The sequence below is a fragment of the Centroberyx gerrardi genome, chromosome 5, assembly GCF_048128805.1.
Source record: "Centroberyx gerrardi isolate f3 chromosome 5, fCenGer3.hap1.cur.20231027, whole genome shotgun sequence".
Classification (NCBI taxonomy): domain Eukaryota; kingdom Metazoa; phylum Chordata; class Actinopteri; order Beryciformes; family Berycidae; genus Centroberyx; species Centroberyx gerrardi.
The window spans coordinates 16,612,808-16,638,671 of NC_136001.1; the positions used below are offsets into that span (position 1 = coordinate 16,612,808).

At 42.3% G+C, this 25,864-nt stretch overlaps 3 protein-coding genes across 3 annotated transcripts; 2 read left to right on the forward strand and 1 right to left on the reverse strand.

Annotated features, from left to right (window-relative positions):
• The first annotated feature begins 5,904 nt into the window (after positions 1–5,904).
• Positions 5,905–8,641, forward strand: LOC139908567 (uncharacterized). Its single transcript, XM_071895318.2, has 5 exons — positions 5,905–6,087; positions 6,652–6,732; positions 7,170–7,233; positions 7,480–7,553; positions 7,724–8,641. The coding sequence occupies exons 1-5, from the start codon at positions 6,037–6,039 to the stop codon at positions 7,793–7,795; spliced, it is 342 nt and encodes a 113-aa protein (XP_071751419.1). The 5' UTR covers positions 5,905–6,036; the 3' UTR covers positions 7,796–8,641.
• Positions 8,642–11,106: 2,465 nt separating this feature from the next.
• Positions 11,107–14,665, reverse strand: slc45a1 (solute carrier family 45 member 1). The gene is made up of 8 exons (XM_071895299.2): positions 14,245–14,665; positions 14,005–14,097; positions 13,658–13,882; positions 12,521–13,416; positions 12,245–12,398; positions 11,894–12,070; positions 11,535–11,740; positions 11,107–11,379 (listed from the first exon to the last, which is right to left on the reverse strand). The coding sequence occupies exons 1-8, from the start codon at positions 14,663–14,665 to the stop codon at positions 11,107–11,109; spliced, it is 2,445 nt and encodes an 814-aa protein (XP_071751400.2).
• A 2,424-nt stretch (positions 14,666–17,089) lies between these two features.
• prxl2b (peroxiredoxin like 2B) lies at positions 17,090–25,757 on the forward strand. The gene is made up of 7 exons (XM_071895316.2): positions 17,090–17,228; positions 17,613–17,817; positions 18,921–18,972; positions 19,175–19,238; positions 19,418–19,493; positions 19,948–20,066; positions 25,162–25,757. Exons 1-7 carry the CDS (start codon positions 17,166–17,168, stop codon positions 25,186–25,188), a joined length of 606 nt encoding a protein of 201 aa, XP_071751417.1. The 5' UTR covers positions 17,090–17,165; the 3' UTR covers positions 25,189–25,757.
• The last annotated feature ends 107 nt before the right edge of the window (positions 25,758–25,864 follow it).

The following is a 25,864-nucleotide window of genomic DNA, read 5'->3' on the forward strand; positions in this document are numbered from 1 at the left end:
GGGTTGCAGTGCAGCTTAAATTATTTTATACCTTTTAAAATTATCTAAATGATTTTAGATGTTTTTAAGTTGAAGTTTAGTAGTAGATGTTTCTATAGTTTGTAAATATTGGATTGAAAAGTAACAATGAGATCTCAAAGTTCAATTAGCAAGTCCTTTCCCTATTTAAAATGTATATGCACATGCCCATAGTTGTTATACTCAAAATAAATAAACAAATTAAGGATAAATTTGTGGACATTTTGGACCATTTTCAATGCTAATTAGTTCTGACATGATTTACATGCTTGAACATCAATGTCACCCATGGCTACTCAAGGTGCCATCAAAGAGATCACATTCCAAGAGATCTGGTGAATGGAGGCACTTTGGAATCACATTGGGCAGTGGCAGTGGTGGCCTAAAGGTTAGAGAAGCGAGCTTGTGACCGGAAGGTCGTCAGTTAAATCCCCCAGACCGGCAGGATAAATCTGGGTGGGGAAAAGTGAAAAAGCAGCGCTTGCCCCTCCCTCATTACCACCACTGAGGTGCCCTTGAGCAAGGCCCTTAACCCAAACCGCTCCAGTGGAGCTGCTCAGTGGCCAGCAGGTCAGACTGTGATTGTACTGTTCAGCTTCCAGGTGTGAATGTGTGTGAATGTGATCTGGGCGTTCCTGAAAAAGAGAGCATTGCTCTCAGTGAAACTCCCCCAGAATAAATAAAGGTGAAAAAAAACCCAAAACATTCACAGTATTGTATGCATGTAGCTTGTATGGGTAATTTGTCCAATCTAGGGTTGTCCTCTCTTAGCTGGATTGTCAAGTTTCTGAGTCAATGTGTAGTTAATGCTTCCTCGCCAAACAGCCCCAGCCTCAGCCAACCAGGAGGGAGCTAAGGCAGGACGGCTGCAATAGATAATAATGCACATGCGTTTTTGCATACTGCCTTTTTCCAGTACATTCTGTATATAGACTTTCGGCATCTGGACATATTCTGTACATATGTATGGCCTTCTGTAGACTTGCTAATGTGAATACGATGCACATTTGCACATCACATCCATCCGTCCATCCATCCATCTATTTTCTAGCCGCTTATCCAGATGAGGGTTGCAGTATCAGCAGGGCAAGCCAAGCAGCCCAGACGTTGTTTTCCCCAGCATCTTCCTCCGGCTCCTCCTGTTGGATCCCCAGGCGCTCCCAGGCCCGCTGGGAGGTGAAGTCCCTCCAGCGTGTCCTGGATCTGCACCAGGTTTCCCTCCCAGGCGGTCGAGCCTTGTGCACCTCCAAAGGGAGGCGCCCGGGGGCGTCCTTACCAGGTGCCTGAACCACCTCAACTGGCTCCTCTCAGTGTGGAGCAGCAGCGGCTCGACTTGGAGGTTTTCCCAGGTTGCTGAGCTGCTCACCCTGTCACAAAGAGCGAGGCCAGACACCCTGCAGAGAAACCTCATTTTGGCCGCTCGTATCTGTAATCTTAACTTTTCGGTCACCTAGAACTCAGAATGAAGATCAAAAATCGAGAAGTTTGCTTTGTGGTTCAGCTCTCTCTTCACCACTATGGTCCAATACAAGGCCAAATTAACTGGTTCTCAGTCTCATGATCCTTTTTACCCTCACTCCTGAATAAGACCCCAAGACGTCTGACCACTGAGGAGCTTTCTAATGCATCATGCATACTGCTGTAAATTCAGATACCTGGTTTTTCATACTACTGTTTCTTATTTTATATACACTTATATAATAGCTTACTGCTGGTTTTTAATGCTTAGTTTTATATTCTATTTGGGTGACTATACTATTTTTCTTTTCCCCTGCTGAATCCTGTTGCTTTTGCTGCTGCAACGACCTAATAGCCCCACAGGGATCAATAAAGTTTCCTCATCTTGTTTTAATGATGTCTTGTTTTAAAGTTGAATGTATTACTTCCTGCACAATTATAAAGACATCTCTGGCTTCACAACAGTACAGTACAAAAACGCATTGTTGTTTGATGAACAGCAGCTGTGGTCATTTTGCATAACTGCATTAGTTTACAGGAAGGCCATAATACAGGAAAACCAATTTGTCATTTAAAAAGATTATTTGATTAGTCAGCGGAATGGTGTGGCTGTTGGTCATCTAGCGATTTCTTCAAGTGGGAACGTCCCTGCAGTTTTGATTAGAAAATATAAGCTTCATGGAGCTCTTATAGTGGCAATGCCTATAATTTTAATTATTTTTGGTGTTTATGACATTAAATTGTTTTGATTACAGATAAATAATGTTGAGTACACTTTCTCTCTCACCATGCATTCTCCCCACTAGAAGTCAACTTTATGTTTTCCCTGTACTCTGCTGGATCTGCCTGAGAACCCGAGAAAGCCAGCCAGACCATGCAGGACACCGCTGTTCGAAACAAAAGAGCTCAGTTTGCCCCCACCAATTTCTCCAATTATGGGGACCCTTCCTCCGCCTAATCCTGACCTCTGCTCTTTGAAGGCCCCCGCTCTGCTGCTCTGACATTCCACAAGTCAGGTCAGTCCTTTGTCCTTCAATATTTAAGGTGCTGGTTTGACTTGACTGTCGTTATTGTCACATATTGACCTGAATTGTAAGCACTTAGCAGAGAACACTACATGAAGTTTGATGCTTACAGAAATTTTACCCACGGCTATGGAAATGGTTGGAAAATATGTCAGTTACTCTCAAGCATGGATCATTCTGAGCACAAAGAGTCTATTCTCTCTTGTACAGTATTGCTTTCTGTGGTACCATAACCTTTATAACATAAAACAGTTTTCCAATTCCTAGTTGTGGAAAGTGTGGGAAATACTCCAATTAGTGGGGTATAAGAGTTTTACAAAATAACTACATAAATTGCATCTCTCTTTTTCACGTTTCTCTTGCTTTGCCAAATTTGTGGCAACAGTTCAAATCACTTCTTTTACCTGCACTTCAATGAATACCCATAGAGAGGTTTTTTTTTCTTTGTAAAAGATCCGAGGCGCATGGAAACATGTTGAGGTAGTAGGCAAACAAGAAAAAAAGACAGGAAATGATCTCACAAACACTCCCCCTCTCTGATTGCTCCCATTTTCCAGTTACAGAAAAAGAGTGAGTAATGCCGTCTGCTGTTTTTTAGTCTGCTTGACTGTTCCTCCCATGGATCTAGGTTATACACACACTGAGGCCATTACACTGTGGACGTCTGCTTCCATGCTCTGCAGTCTCCACATGGTCTTCATTTCCCAAATGAAAGGGCAACACTGTTACTTTATGCAATACCAAGATGAGTCCCTGCCTTCAAGTGTGCGGACATGATGGATGTCTTTCATTTGCTGCTTTATGTCTATTAACATCTATTGCATTCATTTTCAACCACAGTATTTAAAATGAATGTTGAGTAAATGCGGTACTCTAACCTTGCATTCATTGTTTATCATGACTTGTTTTTGTCTTTTACAAAACGTATCAGAAGATTTGACATACAAAATTAATACCTCTCATAATCTGATAGCAGGTACCATGTCAGTTTGGAATGATAGACTAAACATATTTTTCTTCCTTTATGAAACAAAAAAAACATCAAGCCCAACAGCTGAAAGTCTCCGACTACCACACTGACACACAACCCTTTGATCTCTGCATGTAATTACAGTCTTCATAATTATATTTCAGTTGAATGTGAGGTGAATGACTAAATGGAGCCTGGAGGCTTCATCAAATTCAGTGGCTTGAATGCTGGTGTGGAAAGAGGAAGATAACAGAAGCAGTTAGGATTAAGTCCTTAGAGGCCCTAAAATTAGAGGCTGAACAAATACTCATGTCACTTACGCTGATATCCTGCTTTGTTATGGGTGTGTATGGACAAGTTCACGATAAGAACATTTGTAAGACTATCTAGAAATGCTTGAAATCCAGGCTCGAGTGTTGCCATATTTTGTGCACATGTAAAGATGTATTGTTTGCTGGAGTTTAACAAGGATCTTACACTAACTTTGACAACTGTCTACTAACTATAGATAAATGTTTTATGAAAAAGAGTGATGGCTCTGTGGAGGCCAAAAATGACAGGTATGCCAAACAAGGCTGTTCAAGTGGTTTTGTCCAAACTTGAAGAATTCAAGAGTGTAGGCCAAATCCTGCCCTAAGGGTGTATGTTTTACCTGGGGAATAGGACATGAAAATATTCCGCCCTCTATCTAACTGAGAGTGAAGCACTGTCCAGGTGCTGCAGGCTCAAACGCAAAGTTCAGGGTTCACAAAGCTGTGTGTATAGCCACTCCTTTAGGTTTAACAGTTGGAGTAGGCAGTGCAACATAAGAGCAGAGATGTCTCACCTCGAATAACTCCTGAGGGAGAGGAAACACTGTTTGGCTGTGATATCAAACACCACTTTATCAACCCAACCAACCAGTGCTCCCTAATTAACAGGGAGATAAGTTTAATTTAATTTGTAAGCACTGCAGAACCTGAAATATGAATCAGTAGCAAAGCTGGAGTAGTATCTGAACAGTAAATAGTATCCATGCTGGTCTGGAAAATCATTTCCATCTGCAATCGAATCAAACACACCATGCTATGGTCAAACACAAAGGCAGTGTTTGTGTATGCTATGTTTGCATGCATTGATTTTTCATTGTGTGTATGTGTGTGAAAACATGCATGCATAAATGTTTAGCAAGGTTACTCATAGTTCCAACTCAAACATATAATGGATTTACTTAAGCTATTTCAATTAGGGTTGTGTTTTCATGATATCCTTATTTCAGCCCCTCTTCAGGCAAGTCAACTTTTTAGTTTCTCAGATAAAATTCAGTTTCTCATTTAACAAGGTAATGACAGAATGGCTGTAATTCAATGTATGCTGTAAGGGTTTTACGCACAGCCACGCAGGCACGTGCACTCACACACACATACACACACCACGCCCCATTGCTGTCTTTGTTAGACTCACAAATCACAAAGCAACACATTAATTGCTTAGCCTATCCCCAGCCAGTGCATGGCACATGAATTATTCTGGTATGAAATATGTAGCCTGAAACAGAGCACTAATGACCAGTCCTTAGCATGTGCATGCATGCTATGCATTGATCTGCCAAAAGAAAGTACTTAATACTTGTCATTGCCTTAAAGTCACTTCAGTAGGACATGGTTAGAATTTATCAATTCATAAGCATGGGCCACAAATAAATATTTATTGGCCAGTTTAAACATAGTGACAGTAATATCTAAAGTAATTAAATAATATCTGTGAAATGGATTTTTAGTTCTCAAGCTATGCAGGCCTATTTCCCTTTAGATTATATTATTATATTATATTATGTAATTATATAATAGAATTCTAAATTGCTTAATTAGTTAATGCGTGTCCTTAATGTATACATATAAGTTGCATTATAACTGCTTTCAGAAAGTGAGAGCTTAAGCAACTACACATTTGAACAGGAACACGTTTTGCTACAGAGGTTAAATATAGAAAGGAGGAGTGGAGGCATGGTTTTCATATCGTCACATTATTCCGTTTTACTTGTAACTTGATACCCCATCTCTTAAGCAAAAGAGCGCTCCTGAGACAAAAGATGCAGCGCGTGGGCGTGTGTTGATAAACTTTTCCAAGCCATGAACTCAAGCAAAGCGTAGTTATTAATACAGTTGAGCAGATTAATACAACATCGACCACAAGCTACTTATATCCGTTGTTTTAAATTTAGATGAAAATACCAAAAAGGAAACTGATGTGTAGCAAAGGAGAACTGTTGGGTAGCGAAGTACAGCGCTTTAAAACAATTGACCAATGAAAGAGGACACAGCTGGTAGGCGGGACGACTTATTAGGATTGACAACAGATTCCTCCAATGGTACATTCCGGTTATTGGCATTGTCCAATCATGTTTGGCATTGACCCGCTGCGTCCAACGAGTGGATTTTCAATGAGCTCGAGAGAAAAGCAGAGACAGACAGTCATCATTTCTCTCTCAGCTTCTTACGACTAATCCACACGGAGGCAAAGAGCCAAAAAAAAAAACTGAACCGAAGAGAAAATAAATATCTAATTTAATTCACAAAACTAACCATGGCTGATACAGCAGTTGATACGACCGCAACCGCGGAGGTTACAGCAAAGGTGCGTTTCATTCATTTTTTTTTCCAGTTGAATAGTCGTGATTAACGTTAAGTCGATGTAACTTAGCAAACTTGTGAAATAATTTGTTAGCGGTAACCTAGTTGTGACCGGGTAAAATGACAGTCGGTCATTCAGTGGTTGCAACAAACGTTATCGTTACTTTGTGTAAGTTACCAGTAACGGGAAAAAATAGTATTAATCAGAAACATCGCCTGCCACAACCATAAAACATCAGTGTGACTTATTTATAATACTCAGCATCGTCGACTTATTATTTTTGCTGAAAAAGCAACCAAACTGATGGTTGTTAGCTTTAAAATGTCTGTTGAGCACACAAAGCGCTCGAGATAATACAGCTGGTGGAGCGGTGCTGCTGTGGGCGGGAAGCCACAGTAACGTTACGCGCGGATTGAGATCAAAATGTTAAACATTGCCAATTTGAGAAGAGGGTTTTTTTTACGTGGCTTTCATTCATTGAATAACAAACGTAAAAGTAGTAACGTGTGGTACTCTAGAATAACTGTCTTGAATGGACGTAATATTGAGGACATCTTTTTTTTTCAGGAGCTGAAAGAGAAGAAAGAAGTCGAAGTGGAGAATAAGGATAAGGAGAATGGCAGCGGGGACGCACCTGCCAATGGCACAGTGAGTTGAGGCGCACGCTCCTTGACGAGCCTCATGGCCTTTTGTCTTAGCACCCTCATCATGCAGGTGTCGCTAGACCCGCCCCCCGTTCAGCTGCTCTCCAGACTGTGCTATCCCACCGCGCTTTGTTTGGGTTGTGAAATGGCACAGATGTTGGCTAGCGAGCTTTTGGAGGTCTCGATTGACTCTCTGACTTGGTTCCCAGAGCTTGGTAGCTAATCCTCCGGGGAGGTAATAAGAGCCCCGCACATGCTTCTTTTTAAGCATCCCCAAAGGAGTACTACAAGCAATAACTCTGGGAGGATTATTCCAACAGTGTTTGGGATAGTCCAATTTGATTTCTTGGATTGGCCCTAATCCTATGATACTGTTCACATATTAAACACCAGTCTTGACATTGTGTCTCTGGACTGACATTTCCTCTCCTCTTCATTCAGAATGGTGCTGATCACAGTGACAAAGTGGAGAAGGCTGCAGAGGAGGAACACAAGAATGGAGACGGTACGTTCATATTAATCAGTATTAGTGTTTTTCAGGAATAGACTTTTGGAACCACTATATATATTTATAAAACGTTTCCAGATTTGCTCATTTTTGTTCTGCCCTGATTGCATTGATTCCTGCTTTTCTCAAAATGCTATGTTGAAGTTGATGCTGGGAAACGTCCATAAGTGATAATATGTTTTTTTGGAATACTCACAAAGTAAATGGCTGTATTTTCTGATGTAATGTAAACTGTCATTACAGAGAAAGCAGAGGAGGCTCCCCCTGCTGAGGAGGTTGATGCACAGCCTGTGAAGCGTGCAGCTGAAGAAGAGGAGGTGGGTTTTCTCCTCAAGCTACACCGTCACTGAAACCCCACTTGATCCATACAATTTGTACATTTTAATCACTCTCATGGTTTTAAGTCTATTATGATTAAAATTAACATTTGGTGCACTGAACTTTGATCTTGACAAATTTAAGCTTAAATTTTCTTTTCCTTTTTTAGGAAAAGGTGGAGACAAAAAAGCAGAAGACAGAAGAAAACGGAGATTCAAAAGAAACAGAAGTGGAGGCTTAGAGCTCTGCCCTGCTACTTGTTTGCAGCACTGTCTAAACGGCTTGGTCAACATTGTGTTGTAGAGCTTGTGCTTTCTGTATCTTTGAGAGATTTTTTTTGTTTGCTCCCATGTTATCACATTGCACTGGAGTCCTGGAACATAGTGGCCCTGCCTCCTTTTTTATGAGATGTTATTTATTGGTCTATAAAATGAACTTTTTTTTGTACTTGTACAAATCGGGCCACACCATGAGATCAGTTAGGGTTTCTTTTTATTTTTTTTATTTTACGTTTTATATATCAGTATGTTTTAAGCACATTCTCTACTATGTTACTGCTGACCAGCTGATTCATACATACAGGCAGCTGCTCCCCTCCACCAAGGCTCATGTTGACCTCTCAGATTCACTTAAAGGACCAAAGATAAGTTTTAAGCAGGGGCTAATGGACAGTTGTTAGCATTATTAGTTAAGGCATAGTTTTGTGTTGAGCTGCTAGTAGTTAATCCTTTGCCTGGCTGCCCTGTTAACATAACAGATGGCACAAATGAATGAAGGGGTCTGTCTTGTGCCTCCATGATAAGATTACTTGACCCTGTTTTATGGAGGCATGCTTTTGCAATGTTAATTAACCCCTCTTAAATCTTAAAGCTTTGGTCATTTGTTCTGTATGCATTCCACGCAAGTTTGTACCATTTATACTCTGTTTTTTTTGGTTTTTTTCCGGTGTCCAATGAGTTCATTATGTTATGGCTGGGTAGCCCAGTTTTGTGTCCAAGACTGCCTTTCTCAGAACCAGAATGACGTTCGGTTACTTCAGCCACTGCTTTGTATATTCTGATTAACAAATAAATTGTCTTTTTACTTACGTATTGCCTGTACTTTTGTGTGCACATTACCTGCTTATAGATTATCAGTGCTTCTCTTACAGCTGTGGCTTTATAAGTAGATGATGTCACTTGACCTAATTTTCCTTAACATGGAAAATGGTTGGCTTAGATGTAGGAAGGAACAGGAATGATTTTCCCAGTCACTTGGTAATGGAAAAGGATGCATGGAATCAAAGGTTTTCTGTCTTGTGTCTCTGAGCTCCCCCATGTGGCCCGTTTTGAGGTTGCAGATTATGATAATTCAGGTCAACTGGGGTGAAATCTTAGTTGGGTGTACAACTAAAAATAGTGATTTAAAAAAAAAATAAAAGTGGTGCAATAACCGACACAGGAGTCCAAAATGACAAAATGATCATTTTAGTTTCAACTCAACCCTGAAGTAAAGTAGCTGTTACAGTAACACTGTTAATATTGAGCAATAGGTGGCACCATAAAACACAGAAATACTAAAAATGTGTTTTCTCAAGCAAGCTGCAACAGCATGATCCATACAGTTCCCGTTTCCTAAGAAACATGAGCATGATATTTGTCCAGTCAGTTATGGAGGTTTTAGTGGTAGGCAATGATTGACATTCTGCTGAGGCACCACCAGTTCTAAATGACTGGGATGATAAAGTTGGGGTGCTCAAAGTGGAAACCAGTCAGTGAAACCATCAAAATGAAAGGCAGAAAACAGGTTATACTGATGGTTAACTTTGTAAAAGCTCTGAAATCAGGCTCTGTGCCAGTCGTGTTGAGGATGTTTAGGCAATGCAAAGCAAGCTTGTTTGACATGGCACAACATATTGAAAAATAAATCATTTGCAGCTTTTCTTTTTATCAGGAACCAGATGAAGATGGAATTTAGGGTGGATGGAGGAATGGATGTTTAATGCTTCCTGTGAGGAAGTTGGATAGCTAACCCAAATGTGAGAGGATTGCACTACAGTGTGAGCCTCAATGGGTTGAGTGTAGTGACAGAAGCCTACAACCTACAGCATGCGCCCTAATGGTGAAGATAAGCACTTGCCGCTGGCAATGTGAACCCCATAGGTCTTTCCTGTCAGTGTTGTCCGACTTCATGGTTACCCATAGTTCACATGAATCTTCTGAGAATTCTTGCCAGTCAAACAACTGTTGTTTGTTTGTTTGTTGTTCTTCTGTTTTGTTCGGTTTCCGACTGAATGCTGAATCACACCCCAGTTTCAACTTCTCCTCTTCCTGATAATGACAAGAATCACTGTCATTACAACGGTATGGCCAGGAGCAGGGTGACAGCTCACAGTGCTGTCCATGGCTTAGTGAGGGCGCAGACATAATTTGCCACCAGTACACAGTTCTCTGTGTTTTTGAGTGTTTGCGTGTGTGAATGTATGTGTGTGTGTGTGTGTGTGTGTGTGTGTGTGTGTGTGTGTGTGTGTCATCCTATTAGTCATGGCTTTATGTCGATAAAGTAATTAATTGGCATTGTACTCTTACTGGGGACTTGAATAAGAGTCGACCAGCACAAAACTTTGTCAAGTGAGAGGCTAGCACATAGGTAAACTAATGGTCATTGGGAGCCCTTTGAGACTGTAACAGTGATTAAGGGCTAAACAAATAAACTTTGCTTGAATATTAAGTATGTGTTTGCAACATTACGCCATCAGAGTTCTTGAATGAAAGATTTTACGTAGTTGTGCGTGAGTGCTGTCGTGATGCTCAAGGCTTCAAACAAAGGTCAGTGGCAGCACATTCGGTTAGTCACAAAATCCTGCCTAAAGTGCGATGCTAATATGCTAACTCAGAGAAACAGGCAGGTAGACATCCCCTTGGCCATGTGACCAAAACAAAACATTAACACGAGGCATTGAGAGACTATATTGCAGCTCATGCAGACGTTATGCAACTGATAAAAGGAAGAAAAAGAGGGAAAAGCTGTGGTTAGCCTGTATGTAGTGATCAAAATTCTATCGTAAACACCAACAAGCAAGGAAAGATGGTGAAAGGTTCAACTTGCAGCAAAGAAATCAGACACACAACAGCCTATAATATTCTTAATTCACAAGCATACTCATAGAGGTCACCCATTCAACAATGTCACAATCACACACACACACACACACACACACACATACATACACACTTGCACAAATCCAAATCTCCCATACCGCAGTCAAAAAGTCACACGTTTGGAAAAGTTAGGAAAAAATGCATGGGCACACACACTGTATGAAACACACTGGTCATGTACACATATTAGAGCAGTGGCCAATGTCTGTCTGTCTGTCTGTCTGTCTCGCTCTGAGAAGAGCAGTGCTGAGTGAGGTGAAATAATATATGGAATTGTGCTGTACAGTGTGCGGCATGATGTACAGTATGTTGTCCTATCAGTGCTGTGAAGGTCAAAAGAGACCGTAAGCGAGAGCGTGAGAGCGTGAGTGTGTCGTTTGAGTGTGTGAGGTAAAGTAAATTAAGAGGCTTTCTAAATGTGCACCAATAGTGGCTGGGTCTCGCTTTCGGGGGGCTCACCCTCGGGGGGGGGCAGCTGGTACACCACGCAGAGAGAGGAGTACAGACAGCCCACGAATGACATCAGGCTTGAAAAGTACATCACTCCCTGGGCCCCACCCACCAGTGAGGTCAGAGGTCCCATCGCCACGGAGACCAGGATCTGAGCCAGGAAATACTGGCAGCTGAGCAGAGAGATGTCCACTCCCATCCCTCGCCTGGTCCCTTCCTCAGATGAGCCACAAAACTAAAGGACATACACACGTAATTTAGTCATACGATCAATCTGGATAGTTCACCACAAATCACTACGGTGTTACAAAGTTCATCTCTGAAAATGCCATCAAGAAGTGAAAAATGATTCATGGTAAATTAATGCTATGTCTGCATGCAGCGACTGACCTGAGGGCTCTGGTAGTATTCACACAGCAGAGAGTAAGGCAGCGTGCATAGAGAGGAGAAGAGCACCCCGTAGGTGACACAGAGAGAAAGTACCACATAGAGGTTGGTGGAGAGTGTGGCCAGGCCCGTGCCCAAACCAAATGCCAGGTAGGCAAAAAAGTAGAGAGTGCGGAGAGAAAAACGTTCCTCCAGTTTCTCCAATATGGCTAGAAGCAGAAGAGAAACAGAAAGACCAAATGTGAAGCTGTACATACCATGACAGACACATTATTGGACAAACCCAACAGGGTAGAAAGTACTCTTTGCTGGCCAGAGCTGCACTGACACCCAAGAAACAATGTGTTGTGCCTGCAGCTTACCTGAGTAGAAAGCAGCACTGAATGCATAGATGCACATGCCCCAGCAGCCCATGCTGACCCCAGCATTGTAGCGTTGGTAAGCCTCAGAGTCGTGGGGTGCTTTGGGGTCTCCTTCAAACACCACCTCCCCCATGAAGTCAGTGTAGAACAGCAGCATGCCCTCAAAGGACAGCCAGCCTAGAACACAGAAAGACCCCAAAAAAGTTACTTAATAACTGTTCAAACTAAATCAAATACAAAATAGACAGCTTTTACTGTGGTGCAGGAATGGTGGCTAATTAGGCTTGGAACACTGTCATGACACATATTTGCAAATACATTACTGTTTTCAAATGAAGTTAATTTTCTCACCCAAAAAATGATTAGTGCATAAGCTCCGCAGAGAGGGAGGCATCCTGTAGATGGCCACACACAGCAGCTTCATTGACATCTGGGATTCTGCCGTCTCCACATTCTCACTCAGATCACTCTCATAGCGCACGCCATTCAGCAAAATGTTTGCAACCTTCATTAGACAAAAGCAAAGAGGGACATTGTGTTGAAAAATGCAGTGGTGGCTACTGACTATTTAAACCGTTTGCACATGTAAGTAAAAGATGTTTTTTTTGTTTTTCAAACAGGGCTGACCTGCTGGCTGAAGGTCACTGTCCTTCTGCGTCCATTCTCCAGCCCAATAATCTGGGTTGCCATGGGTTCCTGCATTAGTGCAAGACTCTGGGGGCGCTTCAGGATGCCAGCAGAGGAGCGACGATGTGACCCTGCACCAGGGTGAGCCGCAGCTCCAGTCTGAGGTGCTCCTTGAGTTTGGGCCTCTCCTCCTGGCTGGGGCCCTTCTGCAGGCTGAGCCTCTCCGGCCGGTTGCAACCCAGCTTCAAGCTGGGCCTTTCCTGTAGGATGGGACCCTCCTTGTGTCGATTCCTCAGGAGGAGGCGAGTCCCCCGGAGGCAGAGGCCTGGCTGTGGAGTCAGGCTCCAGGGGTTGTGGTGTCTGCTGACCTGTGTAGCAGTCTATTAGCACACTGTCTATATAGGAGGTTCCCAAGGAGGAGGCAAACTCATTAATGCCGGTGAGAGAACTGTCCCTACTTATAAAGCTGCCATATTTAGGAGTGAGGGGGCTGAGGGGTGATATGGGGCTAGTGAGGCCAGCACAGAGGCGTGCATTGGCACTGCAAGAATGGGCCATTGGGTCCGGATTGCGTAAGTGAGACTCTGAGAATTTGTAGCTGTAAAGACCTTCCTCCTCCTCCTCATCCAGTCCCAACGTGGATCCTGGGGGAACAGGGGGAGAAGGAGGAAGAGGGAGGCTGGGGCTTTTCAGATTGTTCTTGCTGGAATTTTTGTTAGGCTGGGTCTTTGGTAGAGGTCGTTCAGGGATACTGGTCAGAGTCATCATCGTGGCAACCACCAGGGTGACACTCGTGAACAGGTATATGACCCGCAGCTGACCTCCCATCGACCTTCCGAATTCTGTGTGGTCCCAGTTGATTCCACCCACGATGTAGCCGAATCCACCTCCCAGTCCTGCATGGCATGATTAACACACATACGATAACCGGTACATGAATCACATCAGACTAATAAAATATTTTCTTTAACCTCTTTTATTGGCAGATGATATCTTGAAGCTTAAATTTCACCTTTGTTCTCTGCAAATTATGTTGGGGGAATATAGCTTCAAGCTGCCAGCTGCTATGCCACTACTGTAATGACAAAGTAAACTTAGTTTGTGACTTTGTAACATGAGTATGTGGTGCTTTCTGACCTGCTAACAGCGCATGGATGTTCAGCCCCCGATCCTGGTCTTCTGGACTGCACACATCCATCATATAGGCATGGCTGGGGTTGTCGGCTGAGTCAGCACTGAAGTCCATCAGAACCACTCCACACACTGTCAGGACAATTCCCCACTTGTGATTTGATGCTGTATCAGCCAGCGCGCCGCCAATGTCCCGCCCATTCAGCACCAGAGTTAGACCCATCAAAGCCCCTTTGAGGAAAAAGCAGAAGAAGCAAAGTCTATAACTTCAGCACTAAAGTGTCAGTTCTCAACAGACATCCAGCTAAAGTAAAGTGGAAGAATCAAACGGGTATATCATTAACATTTCGTACCTATGGCCAGAGCAAAAATGAAGGGTCTCCTTCGCCCAAACCGGGATGTACAACGATCACTCCAAGCTCCAAGGAGAGGCTGAACAAGGAATCCTTGAAGCCAAAAAGAGGAGACAGAGTTATAGGCCAAAGAATGAGTGCTGCTTAGGTATAGGTATTCAAAATCACATGTATCAGGTGTCATTGTGCAACTTTGGATATTTGACACCAGTTTGTCATCTCCCCTCGCTTTTCACTTACCCAGTATGGGGCTGATGAACCACACCAGGCTGTAGAATTGGTCAGGCAAACCCATTTGGAGAAGAACAGGGGTCACATATGCTGTTTCCATGGCATAGCTAAATTCAATACCAAACAGGATGCAGCCATTGAAGAGCAACTCAGGGAAGGTCCGTCTTGGAGGAAGCTCACTGAGGTCCAGCTGGTCCAGGGGGCAGGGCGTGTTCGGCGGTGGAGGCGGAGAAGGTCTGATCAGCTTCCGGCGCTTCGGGTGTCTTTGGAAGTTGTTGGCGCGATGGCTGAGGTGCCGAGTGGTGGACGTTGGGAAGCTGGCAGTTTTGGGGAGTGAGCTCCTCCAGATACCTTCCTGAGCCACAGCTGACCTCCCCCCCGGACTGGCCAAGAGGGGGTCACTGGGGGTGCCCATGCCTGGAGATGACATCACTCTCAACCCAGCTTACTCTGCAACACACAAAAGGGTGATGACAGTGTAAAGTAAAACCTCAATTATGATTAAAATGTGTCTCTGGTGAATAGGCATGGGGGCTATGTTGAATTTTAGAGGGCATTCAAGATCATCACACAATAGCATAATAATCACATGAATAACTTGGTGCTAATGGTTATGTTGGTAACCAATGCTACCAGGAGGACACTGCAGTCATCACCAGACAGTAATGATGGCACTCCTCGTGGGCACGACGCACTGCAACCAATGCGCATGTTGGTAGTGATGTGCGCAAAGCCCATGTGCTCGGCGTGGCTGAATACAGCAGTGTGGTATGCCGCATCGCTCTCATGAAGCCTGTTTCCATTTTAATTTTTCATGGGGGAAGATCAAATCGGACACAATGGAGCTGCTGGGGCATGACATATTGGCTTTCAAAACAATTACAATGATGGAAATTTAAAATTATCGCACAGATTCAGACTGAAACATGTATTTGTAACAATAGACCCTATGTAGCCAAATAGCCGATCGATTGCATTTTTTTTATGTTTTTTTTTTTTTTAGACCATTTGGGTAATGATCTTCGATATTTTCCTCGATTTTACATTTGGTTCTCAAGGTGAAGATCATACAATCGACTTAACTTGTGTGTTAGAAGATGAGGCAGGCGTGCAAATTGAAACGTGAAAGATGATAATTACCTTATCGGGGTGGCTCGTCATTTATTGCGGCATACTGTGTAGGTAAACAGATCAACCATTATTTATGCTTTATAAAAATGTAGGATGAATTACAGGATTCATGTTTTTTTTCCTTTGATGCAGTCATCCCCCCGCTCTCTCCTCCGTCCCTTCTCCTTCCCCCTCTTCTTTTCTCCCCCTCCGCGTCTTCCTCCCCGGTCTCTCCGTGACGTCACGCCCCTCCCTGCAACATCAGCACCACGGACGGGTCCCATCTACAGACAACTATTACATAAACTTGGCTGCTAAATTCAAAATAATAATGGTGGCATGCTTTTTTTTCCTCGCACGATCTCGGTCCATTCCTCTGACGAAAAAGAACTATAGTAATCCTGGAATACATTTTTAGAAGAATAGTATACAAATACCACAGCAAAAACAGAAATCCCTGTAGGAATAAAATGATTGTGATAGTATTGAGATGAGAAAAAATGTCATCAAGTATGATAAGGTCACTAAAAGCTCACTTTTATAGCTACCAGACACACTAGTCTAAATCTAAGTCTAAGTCACTATAAGAAGATTGTGGGAATATTATGGTGATTTTCATTAGGGCCATCTCTTGATATAAGCCAGTCATATCTAACATGACTTGCAGTAATAATCTGACCTGGGCTTTCCAGCTTGATAACGGAGAGGTGGAAACCAAACCTAAGATGCCACTGTATTCATTATCATCGAACCTCCCAATATAGGGCTGTATCTGGTTATGGAGAACGCATTGGCATATGGCCAACATCACACAGGTCAGTGGTTCACAAAGTGGGGCTCGGGGACACCCAGGGGTCCTTAAGGGGATTGGTCCCTCAGCAAAACGAGGAATAGACTAATTTCACTATAATTAAAATAATCCCAATTAGAGAATGTATGAATGACTATTCTGATCATGGGTTTCATTCTCACTACTATGTCTACACAGTAGAAAATACAATAGTCTACTGAATCAACAACAAGAATTTTCCTATAAGGGTCTCCCAGACAAAATATTATAGGGGGTCTTATTGGGGGTCCGTGGCCTAATATGCATCTATTTGGGGGGACACACACAAGGGACACACCGGAAGACACAGCTCCACTGCGTCATCACGTAGAGATCGTTATTGAACGGAAATGCCAAGCCGACTTGGCTGGGGTTGCGTCTGTGCCTGAGGACCACTTATCAGAAGCACCAGATTTCCTGTGTGAAACGTGTTGCCAAAAGTAGAACTCGAAAAGTAGAAAACTATAGGCTATGTTCTTTCGCTGTCTCAAGGATTCATAGAATATTGGCACCTACAACACAAGCCCGGGTGACACTGGCCATGCAATAAATCTCATCACCTTTGAGCTCACCTGCCGCACTTTATGCAACCGGCATTTAAAAACGGAATATTTTCACGAGCCCTGCACATTCAGTCACAATACTTTAAGTCCATATCAAGACTGGTGAGCCAATGTTTCATGCCGAGTGTAGCCTACTCACTGGGATTTAAAAAAAAAGCATTAAATAAAAATGTATAGGGGACAAGGCACGTGCTTGCCTTGAGTAAGCCCCGCCTCCGTTCACTAAACCTTACTCTATGATTGGTGGATTTGGAGAAGAATCAGAAATATGATTGGACTTCAGTGTGGAGTGGGCGTATCAGGATGCAGCTGTTTTGCAACTGTGGGGCGGGGCCGTGTGTAGGCATACTCAGAACTTATTGCTGTAAATGTAAATTCATATCTTCATATTATTCCAGATTGCAACCCGTGTAGTGCAGTCGGAGAAAATGGCAAACATCGACCTTGCTAAAGTTGGGAAGAACCTGTTGAAGAGCGCTGACACTGGAGAGGTATGGAGTTGGCCAACTGGTCAGCATGAAACCTATGAAGTTCCCTCTCCTCTCGTCTGTCTGATACTTTCTGTTGATCGTGTTGATTGGTTTGCGTTTAAAAATACCGTCATTTGACATAAACGTCGCACTGCTAGGTTCACTTTGCCTTCCCCTGACAGGCATGCTGAGATCTGAAAGCTCATTATCTCACAGCGGTGACTTAATTGCAGTAAAATAGGGCCTCCTGGGTGCCATAATGATGATCATACTGTAGATCTGAAGGGAATACTTGTGAATAGAAGTGTAGTGTGAGGTAGACCATATGATGATGTATGATTTCACAACAGGTATATCTGTTTTTGCCTCACTGTTTGACAGCTGCCCTGTCTGTCTGTGTTTCAGTGTGTAGAGCTCCAGTCTCTGTGGCAGGAGAAGCCAGCGGTCCTGTTCTTCCTGCGCAGGTTTGGCTGCCAGGTGTGTCGGTGGATGGCATCAGAAATCAGCAAACTAGAGCCGGACCTGAGAGCCAATGGTGTGGCGTTGATCGGCATTGGACCAGAAGAGACGGGGCTGAAGGAGTTCAGGGAAGGAGGGTTTTTTAAAGGATGTAAGCAGCACTTCATCACTCCTGACTTTTTAAAAGATTTGTGTTGCACTAAAATTATAGTGCACTCTAACATGAGAAATATGTGCAGCCTTTATATTTTTGTGGGAAAGGCATTCTAACACACAGGGGGCTTGATTTACCCCCGGCACTGTCTTCACCTGTCTCCACCCTGTTGCCTGATTGTGCAATTCTGATTTTTTTGCTCAGATCAGATTTTTTTGTTTGACTGTTCACATTCATTGTTGAAAGTGAACCATATCCGATACCATATCTGAACGGACCTTCATCCTAAAATGACCCACATGTACAAATGAACAACAAAAGACGTTTATCGGCCAAAGTACGGTTAAGTTCATTGTAAGAATCTTTTTGAGTCTTTCGCCTCCTTGAACTTGATTTTGAGCCTCTTGATTTTTCGTTGACACTGCAGCCAAGCTCTGTTGTCGCCCCACTCGGTCATTTCTATTGCAATTGTTTGAACAGTGGTCGATTACGATATGTCCCCTATATTTTTGTTTCAATGTAGGCATCTCTCCAAATACTAACTAAATTTGCAACCTCGTTGTCTTTCCTCTGGCTGCTTGAATCGATGTCCTCCATGTTTTTCCAGTCAAATGGATGTTTATGTGGTTTTACGTCACGCAGTTATCTGTCACGAAGGGACAGATAACTGCGTGACGTAAAACCACATGAATGGAACGGATCTGTCAGTTCAGACTACAGTCATATGGCCACACATCAGCTATGTATCAGATTTAGGACCACATATGAATGTGGTCCAATTTAGAAATGAAAACATCAGAATCCATGAGTTTTTTTTCTGTTCACACTGCACTATAAACATAAGAAAAATCTGAATTGAGACACTTTCAGCCGCAGTGTGAACGTAGCTTCTACTCTGCAGTAACAATCTCTGTCTGTCTGGTCATAATCTTGAAATAACTGCATTGTCACCCTTGCACAACTTAACTTATGTAACATACAGAGTGGGCGTGCCACAAGGTGCCAGACATGCTTATGGCGCCCATCAATCTATACATCCCATCCTTATGTAGGATTATAAATACATAACCAGTATTCATGGTGTTTGCCTTCCCTTGCAGCCCTTTATGTTGACGAAAAAAAGAAAAGCTACAAGGATTTGGGCTTCAAAAGGTGAGTATGACACACCTGTGTTCCTTGCATGTAATAGAGAGGCTATTGGTTTGGCAAAGTTTGCCTTGACTTGGAAATAAATTGCTTTCATTCGTCAAAGAAAGTCAGTTGTGAACTTAATTCTGTACTAGGTTTGACCAGTTGTTTCCTTTGCGAAACATTAACTGCTGTCTAATTCAGGGACAATATATCTCCCACTCAGATACACTGCCTTAAGTGTGGTTCCTGCTGCATTGGGGAAGAAAGTACGAGATATAACTTCAAAGGTAGGTGTCTTTCATGATTACACTGTTCAATAATGTTTCTGTATCAAGGTCAGTATTTTGGGAGTGTTCATATGTCAGACATGACCAGTGATCTGGGTGCCAGGGGTAAAGTTGCTGAGAAACATGAGCGATTTTAAAGACTGACTTCTGACCAACTGTTATTGTCTGCTGTTGTTCAGGCCAATGCTGAAGGCATCCAGGGAAACTTCACAGGAGATCTGCTGCAGAGTGGAGGCACGCTCATTGTGTCCAAAGGTAGGCCCAGACTTGAGCAAGAGTGGAGAGAAAAGGTTGAACTTATCTGATATGCACCAGAGGGAAATATCAGAAGGGTGCATTGGTAGGATCTGTCTTGTTAATGGGTAATACTCTATTACCCATTAATAATACTCTAACTATTTGATTGCTCACATGAGTGAATGAATTGGGAACGTGAGCATGTGCAAATGTGCAGAATGGCATTGATAAAGGTTAAGTTTACTGCCATTTGACTGCTGGTAAATAAATGCTTAAAAATGTGATTTTTTAGTCATCTGTGAAGTGGGATTTAATGCCTTCATCTATTTTTGAGATGCATTTTTGTAGTCTCTCCTCTAGAGGGCAATGCTGTATCACATCATGTCAAAGTGGACAGAAAAACGGATCTCAGTGTGGAACATATGCTTACTTGATGATAATGCCTGCTTAACATTTTGTGCACTGTGTGAAGGTGGAGAGAAGGTCCTGCTGCACTTTGTCCAGGATTCACCGGGAGACCACTTACCTTTGGAGGACGTTGCCAAGGCTCTGGGTGTCTCAGCCAATGCACAAGCAGGACAGAGGCCAGTGGTAAGACGTGCTATGAACACAAAGAACCTCACAGGACTTGAGATATAAGAGATACTTGGGGAAACGCATTAACCTACTGTCAAAGCTATTATCCAATTTGGCTCAAATGTAGCCACCTAAGGTAATTATTTCAACTTTCCACTATTCATTTCTTCACTGCCCCTCTTCAACTTCTAATTTGTTTTTTGGTGACCATGAATGAACTCAGTCGCCTTACGAGGTATACTGAAGTTTTAAATGGAATAAAAGCAAATAGTATCATTGTGTATATTAAAGCAACAGAGATCTGGATTGTTCTATGAGCCAAGTTGTTTCAACAGTCCTCATACGTCAGTAGCAACATTGACGCACATGCGTTAGCACAGAGTGGCCCCTTTATGGACAATTTCACACATTTTACACCATATTCATTGGTGGTCCACTTTTTTCCATTTTAGACCTAGTAGAGAGAGGGGTCTGCTACACACAAAGAAGCTTATAAAAGGTGCTGGAGGCCAAGACTGCAACAGCCTGTTAGTCAAAGGGACTGCTCATTCTCTTTTATGTCCTGATGAAGGCAAAAGCTTGATGATTATTATTAAAGTTCTGCAGTGATAAAGTGTGCAGAAGCTGCCTTCCTTTGACTAACAGACATAGGCCCTAAAACCTTTTAAACTTCAGTGATGATCTCTGTTGCTGCCATAATTGTATTTGCAAATGGCATACAAAACAGAAAACAGAGAAAGTATAAAACTGCTCTCTATTGTTTTGGAATTTGGGAAAGCATAGATAAGCTCTCACGTAGTTTAACTTGCAAAAACCAGTGTAGGCAACATTTCTCCAGGATTCATCAAATACTTTAATTCCTCTCATTAATGTAGCTCCAGCAGTGCTCTACAAAATTAAATCTTGGTATGTCATGGAGGGATTATGAGGTGTAACATGTCGTGGATCACTAATTAAATAAATTAAAAGTCAGTCTTTGTACATAACACTTGTACATAACAGCCAATATTTCAAATCATTATGTTGGGATCTGAGATCGAATGTGTTGGTGCAAATATTAAATTGGAATGTGAAATAGAAAAGTAGAATTCGAAATGGGGAAAAAAAAGAGTCCCTGTACCATACCATAATGGCTCTTTTGGAAGCAAACTGCTGAAAGCTCATCAACATAATGTCATAGGTCCTGAGTGCCAGGGGGTTAAGTGGTGATCCTGTGTTCGTCAGAGCTTTAAACAGGACTGTGGTACCCAGCATGTGGTCCTAAAACCTAAAGCCCCATGGCACTGCGATGCGCCTCCCACAGAACCCACCATGTCAGAACAATCGCAGCATGTAGTTTTCCCCATGACATGTCTGAAGACAAACAGATGTCGTCTCTGCAGCTGAGGAACACAATAGACCTTGTTTTCTCCAAAGAGCCCAAATGTGGCAGAAACAACTACAGGTCACAAGCTAGCAAATGGCAATGACACTTTTCACTGAAAGGGGCCTTGAAACCATTTGCTGCCACAGTAAACAGGAACTTTGGTGACGGGCTGAGGTTATTCGTTGATCAGGGTAAATTCAGGCTGTTGGAGTAATTCAGCTTTGCATTCAGAAGTAATGGCAAGTTCAAATAGCTCATAGACAGCACTCCCTCACTCAGAAGCCGTTATCTGTGTCTGGAGGTTGAAATCCCTCAAGCAGGATTCCCTTAGGGATCCCCTCAGACTCAACTCTAGCACAATGCCCCTGACCAGTGGCCCCAGAGGCAAGAGATATTGTTCTCATTGTCCTCTGCCAACAAGGCTGGACATTAGTAGGTGGTCCCTACAGACAGACCACATCAGTTCCTCTATTCTGAAAGAAGAATACCACTCAATTAAAAGATTTTGTGTATGCTATGGCTATAGGCTAGGGCACCCAATTGAGTATTTGCAAGTAAAAACAACTCTTTCCCAAAGCCAGAAACCAGAGAACCAAGCCTCTTTTCTGTGAAGTTCACCCTTCAGCTGCTCTAATGACAATGAATGGGAGACTGAGGTTCTGATTGAAGTGAATGGCTGTTTGACCATTTCCATCCAAACTGAGTTCTATCATTGTAGTGCTAACAGTTCTGAATCAGGTTATGGACATCTTTTCTACTGTAGGAGCCCTTAACGTCTTCCAGTTTATTCTTTATGGAGGTGTGCATGGTGGGACATCATAAACTAATTCTCCTTTTTGCCACAAAGTTGCCACCAAGGTGCTGTGGCATCAACTTTACTCCTCTATACGTGGGCACAATCAAACTTCATCACAGTGTGGAAAAAGTAATTTTCTTAGTTTCTTCTAGTTTTTTATTTGGTCAGTATCTAATGACAAATTTAACTATGAATCTTCACACCTTATCTGAGTAACTCCTGTAATCCTCTTGTATGCAAATTAATTTTCAAATTTCCATGACATCATTGCTGTGATGTATGGCTCATTCTTTGTGATCGTGAGATGACACATACTCATTTTAAAATAAAACACATTTTTGTATAAGCAGTGCTTCTATGCATGTAAGTAATATAAGCTATGTTTACTAGCAGTTCAGTTCCTAACTAGCAAGCCAAGTAGTCTAACATTCAAACAAAGTGCTAATTAATTAGGTATACATCATCACAATGAATGCACCATGGGAATGTGCAGAATCTGTACTTGTTCTGGCTATGGAGACAATATTGAATGTCTACTATGCACCTAGACTGTCCTAGGGCATAGAAATTATATATTTCAATGCTGAAATGTAGTGATATCCCCCTTAAACTGCCTGAGGAAGTATTACTATGTCTGCTTTTGAATTAGAGCATTGCATTCTGTTAAATGGTATTTGACCTCTTTTTTTAAATCTGTCAATTGTGTGCCTCGGGCATGGGACCCAGTTGTGTAGTTACAGGATTTGCTGTATTTTCAGAAACATAGCCTGTTTGAATGCAAGGATTTTAGCCCGTGCTAAGCTGCCCTACTTGGCTTTAAATATTTCCATGGTAGCATTCCATTTGCCAGCAGAAAAAATAACGTTTGCTCTCATTAATAGGCCACAGGCAGTATTGTAATTCTGAATTGGCTTGTGAGATGGATTTTAGGGAGAGGAGATGGAGACTAGCTTACCTTTGGCCCTCTTCTAATCAATTGCTCTGTGTCATGCAACAACCATTAGAATACAAATCCAAAAAAAGGGAAATGAAAACAGTGTCTTTAAAATAAAACACTGATGCTGTTCTGAGGCACACTTGGCTTTAAAACATCCCAACTATTGCACAGCTCTGTGCAGTTACTGAAACAGGATGTGCCTGTCCTGCATCTGTCTGGGATTGCTGCCCTTTTTTGCAAAGCTGATATTGTGACACGAGGATTAACAATTTCCTCCTTAATGCATTTAGAATCAAAGAAGCTTTAAAAAGACAGGTATACGTCTATAGTCTGTAACAGGGTTCTTCAATTCCGGTCCTCGTGGGCTGATGTCCTGCAGACTTTTGGTCAGGCAGGAACAAAAACCTGCTGGACACCGGCCCATGAAGACCAGAACTGAAGAACCCTGGTCTATAATATCATAAGCCTGCAGAAAGCAGAAGAGCAGAGCGGGACACCCAGGGTGATCATACCAATGCAAAGATGTTTTATCTCATGTGTAGTGAGTGAACATGCTTTTCCTACAATTTTTTGCTTTTCCTACAGTTGTATATGATTTCTTTGAATCTAAGAAACACACATTTCTAAGTACCTAATACACTAATTAGAATTGTATCCTCTAGTGCCCCTCTCCAACCTAAAGGTCTAGAGGCTGTTTTGGCCACAAGGGACTTTTGTTCCCTGAGTGAGTTCCCTACCATGCAGATAGCTAGTATTGTTTAAGTAAGCAGTGAATTGCAGCCTGGCAGGCCTGTAGTTGTTTTCAGCATCGTCATATTTGGAAATTTAGCAGTGGTAGTGTAGAATATCACTGAAGAATGTTTACATCCATAATTACTACAGTGAAGAGTGGGGCGGGCCCAGTCGTCACTCGAGGAACAAAAGTCCCTTGTGCCTATTTTTGGGGGTGTTTCTAGCAGCCAGAAAGCGCCACTGCTCTGATTGGCTGGCAGCACTCGAGGGTCTGCCCCCTCCCCCTGCCCCAAACGTAAGGTGATTGGTTGACTCCTGTGAAGTCAGCTTCCTGCATAAAGACCCGACGATGTGCTGACTGGCCCGTTTCAGAGGCAACATTTTTCTTAATACAATTTTGACTAATATGATTTTAACTGTTTTGCTGCAAACAAGGAACATCCAAGAGTGAACATCCATGAAAAATGGTAGATAATCAATTTCTAAAGACACCGCCCCCCCCAACCTCCCTTAAAGGGACATTAAGCAATCTATGACAAATATCCCTCCCATCCCCTTGAGGTGCAGTGGCCTGTAGTTGACACAATGAAGTCACATTTTCACTTTCACAATAGAGATGATTAAGCTATCTAATTAGAGCAGAGATCCAACAGAAACATCTAGTGAAGAGGTAATATATCACTGTAGTGCCATCCTCCATCATTGTGCAGTTAAAAATGCGTGGGACGAGATTAGGAGTGTGTTGATATGCCACCAGACAGGGAGTTTCTGTTCCAAAAACAGAGAGTATAGGTATTGATCAACAACCCTATCAACCCTCTGCTGATATATTATGGCCATTTCAGAATCTTACTTCTTTGCCCCTTTAACTCTAACAGTGATAGACTCTTCACCCCCTGCCCTCCACTACCCCGGTCATTCAATCTACTACTTTTTCCATTTTTTTATTTAATGTGATAATATACAGTATGTTTCAGTTTTTGTGGTTGTTTATTGTATTGTATGTCTTGCTTCAAGCCAACTTTCCCCAATCTTGAAATTGAACCTCTACTTGAACCTTTCGCACACTGTAATCTGTATTAAGGTGTTGACATTAATGAATTTGTCACTCTTTTATCCATTACTTTATTCCACCGCACTGGATTTGTGGGTGATTAGCTTGACCGCCAATAACTGGACTTGCGAAGAACAAAAGTCCCTTGTTCTTCAAAATACCCTGTAAATACATGTGGGTCAAGCTCATTCTTTGCAGTTTTAACCTTTGCACCATCTCCTACAGTGCAACGATGATGTTTGTACTCTATGATGACTTCACCATCCATGGTCCCTGAACAACACGGACACTTGGGGAAGTAGAAATGGACAATAAGAAGTGGAACTCTAAAATACACAGAATGTGTTCAGTCAGTCAAGATGCAAGTTATAAAGCCACATTTAACTTCAATGTGATTATGAACATAAAACAAGCACTATTCTTGATTACTTGGAATGTCTTTGTGATTTATATATTTATACTATATATGTGTATCAAGCTTTCAGTTACAAAAAGGAACATTCCTTTGTTATTTCCCAGAATCTTAACTGTAATAAATGTTGGGAATTCTGAACTTCAATTACCTTAGTTCACCCCATATTGACCAGTGTGTTTGTCTTGTGTTTTAAATTGACTTGTATATCTATTTACATTTTGTGCAGTCAGTTTATAGAGTAAACTAATTCCTTTGGTATGTACAGAATTCGAATAAAATTTTAAAATCAATAAATGGCTTCAATCAGTCAGCATTCTCACAACAGACATGAGCACGGCTGCAAAATGGGTGAGGAGGTAACTAACCATTTGACATGAGAAGCAGTTACCCTGCACATACAGATTCATTTGATTTGATTACTAACATTTACAATACTTGATTAAAAACTCTGATGGCTCTGTCATAGGATCATACCAGCATTATTGTGGTTTCCTTTTTCTCATTTCCAACAAC

What these genes read in the sequence shown, in the direction of transcription:
- LOC139908567 (XM_071895318.2), top strand. Translation starts at nt 6,037, where the DNA reads ATGGCTGATACAGCAGTTGATACGACCGCAACCGCGGAGGTTACAGCA. An exon ending in GGAACACAAGAATGGAGACG is followed by an intron (nt 7,234 to 7,479) that starts GTACGTTCATAT and finishes CTGTCATTACAG; the next exon opens with AGAAAGCAGAGGAGGCTCCC. An exon ending in GTGCAGCTGAAGAAGAGGAG is followed by an intron (nt 7,554 to 7,723) that starts GTGGGTTTTCTC and finishes TTCCTTTTTTAG; the next exon opens with GAAAAGGTGGAGACAAAAAA.
- slc45a1 (XM_071895299.2), bottom strand. Translation starts at nt 14,665, where the DNA reads ATGTCATCTCCAGGCATGGGCACCCCCAGTGACCCCCTCTTGGCCAGT. An exon ending in CATTTTTGCTCTGGCCATAG is followed by an intron (nt 13,883 to 14,004) that starts GTACGAAATGTT and finishes TTTTCCTCAAAG; the next exon opens with GGGCTTTGATGGGTCTAACT. An exon ending in AATACTACCAGAGCCCTCAG is followed by an intron (nt 11,380 to 11,534) that starts GTCAGTCGCTGC and finishes TATGTCCTTTAG; the next exon opens with TTTTGTGGCTCATCTGAGGA.
- prxl2b (XM_071895316.2), top strand. Translation starts at nt 17,166, where the DNA reads ATGGCAAACATCGACCTTGCTAAAGTTGGGAAGAACCTGTTGAAGAGC. An exon ending in AAGGATTTGGGCTTCAAAAG is followed by an intron (nt 18,973 to 19,174) that starts GTGAGTATGACA and finishes TCTCCCACTCAG; the next exon opens with ATACACTGCCTTAAGTGTGG. An exon ending in TACGAGATATAACTTCAAAG is followed by an intron (nt 19,239 to 19,417) that starts GTAGGTGTCTTT and finishes GCTGTTGTTCAG; the next exon opens with GCCAATGCTGAAGGCATCCA.